At 52.1% G+C, this 4607-nt stretch overlaps 1 protein-coding gene across 2 annotated transcripts in view; it reads left to right on the top strand.

The window, feature by feature from the left end:
- LOC103919895 (placenta-specific gene 8 protein-like) overlaps window positions 1-3453 on the top strand; it is a 3623-nt gene extending 170 nt beyond the window's left edge. The window contains exons 2-5 of one of the 2 annotated variants that reach the window (XM_009327486.1): window positions 1672-1799; window positions 2018-2142; window positions 2932-3035; window positions 3307-3453. In XM_009327486.1, the coding sequence (XP_009325761.1) occupies window positions 1685-1799; window positions 2018-2142; window positions 2932-3035; window position 3307 (345 nt within the window). In that variant the 5' untranslated portion in view covers window positions 1672-1684 and the 3' untranslated portion in view covers window positions 3308-3453. Of the gene's footprint in view, window positions 1-1671; window positions 1800-2017; window positions 2143-2931; window positions 3040-3306 lie in introns of those variants that run through there. The other variant, XM_009327485.1, reaches the window with a different exon arrangement.
- Window positions 3454-4607: the final 1154 nt, after the last annotated feature.

The following is a 4607-nucleotide window of genomic DNA, read 5'->3' as shown; positions in this document are numbered from 1 at the left end:
CCCCGCTCAGCACATAATATAAAGCAAAATATATGGCAAATCCTACTTGGGGAAGGGGGGAGGCTTTTAAAAAGCTATGCACAAAAGCTGGATTATGGAGAGGTTACCTCTTTTTTGCTGCTTTCTCCTACTACCAGAATTTTATAACTGTGTTAAAGGAATCTAGCTGGTACTTTGCTCTCTGTTTAAATTGGTCTCTCTCTTGTCTACGTGGATGCTCAAGGCCAAATTCCTCTTAGCAAGGCTGTTTAGCTGTATGTGTTTTCTGGTAGGCTCTAAGGATATGCTGGATGTAGCTGCTGTCCTGCCAGAAGCTTGGATGTCAGTCACTGTTATATGTTGCTGCCTGGTCTTCCTGTGTATTTGCTGTCCTTTTCAATGGGGTGTGTGATTGGTGATAAGAGCATCTTAATGTTGCAATCTCTTCATTAACATTTGCAGCTGAGAGAGAAAAGTATGTGAATAATACTCATATGCAGAATACTGTCCATTTGTAAAAGTGTGGAAAGTAGAGAGATTTACCATGTGTCGGTCGTATGGCTGTGGGTCAGCAGAGGGAAGCGCTCGCAGGCAATGCTCGCCCGGTTTCCCACTGGACACGTACCCGATATTGCCTCTGGCTGCACTCGCGCCGGGCTTGCAGGCTGGCATGTGCTGCCAGGTGAAGCCAGGAGTGGGATTTCTGGAGGAGCGTGCATTGCCCCAAAGGGTGGAGAGGGATGGTGTCCCCCCGCAGCATCGCACACTTCATCTCAGTTTCTATTCTGGCTTCTGAGCGCAGGAGCTGCGCGGGGAGGAGCCTGATCACCCAGCAGTTCTGCCTTTGCCAAGCTGCTATTTGGAGGGGGGGGGCCGGAAACAAGCAAAAAAACCCCAAGCCCGCAGGCAGGGGGGTTTTTTTTTCCTTCCCCTTTCTTCTATTTGTGCATAACTAGAAGAACTTGGCCTCAGGGCAAAACTTGCTTTTAATTGTTATCTGAGAATGGTTTGTGCTGTCTTTCACTTGGCTGGGAGAATAGGAGCACAGAGATTTTTGGTTTTGGGTTTTTTTTCTGTAGACCAGAGGCTTACTGGTTTTCAAGGTTTACTCGCTTGCTTAACCACAGGGAGGCAAGGACTGGGGTTCAGACTTGGGACATAGCGTTGAGTTTCTGCCTTTCTGGCTCTCTACGACAAGAAACCTGAGACCCTAGTTTTCTCCAGTATCTCTCTTGTGTGGAGCCCGGCTTCATTATGAGGAAATGCAAGACCACGGCTGCTTCCCGCATACTTTGTACCCATGCCAAAGCAATTTTGTGTAAAACATGCCAAGTTCAACAACCAAAATGCCCAAGTCACTGGCTTTAGCCTAGGTTCACTGCCCAGCCCTGCCTGGCACAAGGGAAATCGGTGAACTGTGTCTAAGCACTAGCGAAGCCTTTCTGGGGTGGAGTGGGGAACATCAATGGCCTGATGCTATTTTGAAGGCTGGATAAAATGGCAGAAAATGCAAAAACGTTGAAAAGACACAAATGCAGGTAAGATATGGTTATACTTCATCACCTCCAGCGGCAGCAAGGGAGCTGGGTGAAAGGCCACCTGCTGAAGAGCAATGGCAACCAGCTTGGTTGGGGGATCAGAGCAACTGCAGTTTTTTCACTAACTGTCCCATTCCCCTCCCATATCTTTCAGAAGAGAACTAGGAATGGCCGCCCCGTCCATCGTGACAATCCAGCCACAGTACGGCATGACCATGCCCACCGTCTCGAGGAACATGTGGCAGACAGGGCTGATGGACTGCTGCACCGACTGTGGCGTCTGTGAGTGCCTTGGGCAGTCCCATCTCTCAGCCCTCAGCAGTGACATGCTGCGATCGGTCCCACGCCCTCTCGGGACACTTTTCTCACTCCTGCCGCTTGGGTTGGTGGTATGGTAGCTACAGCCGTGTAGCCTGGTCCTCCCAGTTCCTCCCAAGATGCTGGCGGTGCCAGGAGGGCTGGCAGAGCCTCACCCGCCGCTGCATTCCTCCCTCTGCCAGGCTGCTGCGGGATGTTCTGCTTCCCCTGCCTCACCTGCCAAGTGGCCGGGGACATGAACGAGTGCTGCCTGTGTGGAGGCAGCGTGGCCATGAGGACCCTCTACCGCACCAGATACAACATCCCGGTCAGTGGTTAACCCACCCCCTCACCATACTGCGAGGCTGAAAGATGAGGTGCTCCCGAGGCCCCTCTCTGCACATCAGGGATGAGCACGGGGCCGCAGCACTCTCGGCTTGCCCTTTTTTCACTTTCATACCCTGCATGATGCCGGGAGCACAGGACAGGGGTTGGGATGCCCTCAGCCGCACTGATCCCTGGGCTGGTGTCCAACAACGCACATTAATTGGACACAGCTCCTTCCCAGCACCCTTCACTGGGGGCACGTGTCCTGCCTTCAGCTGCTGCTGACCACAGCGTCTTGCAGAGCCTTGGCTGCTGCTTCCCCACAACATCCCCAGTCTGTGAAAGATGGGAAAGATTTGAGATAATTGTGGGCAGACTAAAGAATAGATTAAGTCAATTGCACAGATAAACATCCATACTCAGATGCAGGAGAAAGGTGGACATCTGCATACAGTACATATGTGAAATGGTTTCTTCCCACTGGGGGTTAGTGCTGTCCCCAGTGCAAAGCACGGTGGCCCAAGTCCAGTTTGCCCAAGTTATCTCTTTCTGTGTGTGTTTTACCTCGGAAGCCAAAAGATAAGTAGCTATCTGCAGACTGCAGAAAGGACTCCCTCCTTCCTTTCCACTGGGGGGGGGGATCGCCAGCCCCGGTTTTTAGTGTCTGCTACTCAGGATGCTGCAGCCAGCCAGGAAACAAAGGGCACACTACGGGAATGTAATTAACCTTTTCTTGGCCGAAACATGGCTTTTGGGAAGCCTCTGTCCCTAACCAATTTCTTCCTAACAGGGGTCCATTTGCTCTGACTTCTGTATCACCATGTGGTGTCCCGTGTGCTCCGTTTGCCAAATTAAGAGAGACATCAACCGGAGGAGGGAGCTGGGCGTATTCTGGTAAGGAGGGCATGCTGGTGCTGGTTTATAAAGCCACTGCCACACACAGCCAAGCAGCTTCCCGGAGTCTCTCCTGCCAACGCCTGATGTAAGACACAGGGTTGCTGCAGTGGGGAAATGGCCATGGACAGGTGACAAGAGTGACCTGTCCTGCAGCAAAATGTTGCTGGGAACCTCATGCAGGACGGGGGGGGGAAGGACTGGGGGGACATACATGGTGTGGCAAGGCATGGCCCCTGCTCCCTGACCCTCCTCTCCCATCCCATTGCAGATGCCGCTGTCCTCACTGTGCCCTGCAGAGCTGCTGTGGGCAGGAGCTGCTGCTGCCCTGGCTCTTGGGAAATGCACCACAGCGGGGGTTTGCCTTAGCTATGGTTGATTCCTCCTTCCCTGAGTAATATCATGAATAAACAGCAGAACTTGCCTTCCTGCCTGTGTGTGTGTCACTCTTGCACCGCCTGACAACACCCGTCCTTCTCCCGCTCCATCTGTCTTCTAGTATTTTGTTATTCACTCAACTTTTAGAAAGGATTTAATACATAGGAGGAGTCGGTGTCACTCATCCAAGTTGTAAAATTTGGAAAAATGACTTCTGCTCCAGGGCAGAGCTGGGGCTTCCTGCAGGCAGGCAACGGCTGCAGGTCACCGAGTGCCGAGTTGTCTCTGCTGTGGTGGCCCGGCTGGCCGTCCTGGGCTGCTGGCCAGTCCCACCTTTCTGAACATAAAGCCACAGGGATTTTTGGCTGCCTGGCACCAGCTTATCTCCTGCATTGCAGAGACATGCTCCCCTATGGACCCTAAGCATGAATTCCCATCCGCCTGCAATTAAAAACCTGATTGCGTCATAGGTTGGCCAAGTCCTCTCCATGGTCAAACCCTGCCGCCTCCCAGCCACAGCCAGGCAGAGCACGCCTGCCTGTGCTGGGCTGTTAGCGACTTGTTCTCTGTCCGAAAGGCAGAGGTTACATCCACCCTCTCTCCATCACTCTCAGATGCTAAAGGATTTTTGATCCCTACAAATCTCCCCCAGCTTCACTCTCTAAGGAAAATATGGTATCTTTTTTCCCCTCTGCCTTTACCTTCACCACAAACCTTGTAAAGGGCAGGTAGAGGCTCTGTCAGTGCTGCGGGGTAGGTCCGTGCAGCAGCACTCCCACCTGCTTAAACTGCAGATGGCCCAGACAGTCCTTGTGGATGATCCCTGGAAATACAGAAAACTGCATTTTTAGCCTAAGAGAGGTAAAAGCCAGTGTCCTGGTTGCGGCAGGGATAGAGTTAATTTCCTTCCTAGTAGCTGGTACAGTGCTGTGTTTTGCATTTGGGATGAGAACAATGTTGATAACACACCGATGTTTTAGTTGTTGCTAGGTAGTGCTTACACTAGTCAAGGACTTCTCAGCTTCCCATGCTCTACCGACTGAGAAGGCTGCAGGTGCACAAGAAGCTGGGAGGGGGCACAGCCAGACTGGCCAAAGGGACATTCCATACCATTGTTTTGGATTTGGGATGAGAACACTGTGGAAAGCTGGCCGGGGGGGTCGTTGTTTCTGGATCTTGGTTACACTAGTCAAG

Source organism: Pygoscelis adeliae, unplaced genomic scaffold (genome assembly GCF_000699105.1).
Source record: "Pygoscelis adeliae isolate BGI_AS28 unplaced genomic scaffold, ASM69910v1 Scaffold157, whole genome shotgun sequence".
NCBI classification, from domain to species: domain Eukaryota; kingdom Metazoa; phylum Chordata; class Aves; order Sphenisciformes; family Spheniscidae; genus Pygoscelis; species Pygoscelis adeliae.
The sequence above is the reverse complement of the archived record's forward strand: the minus strand, read 5'-3'. Positions and strand labels throughout refer to the sequence as shown.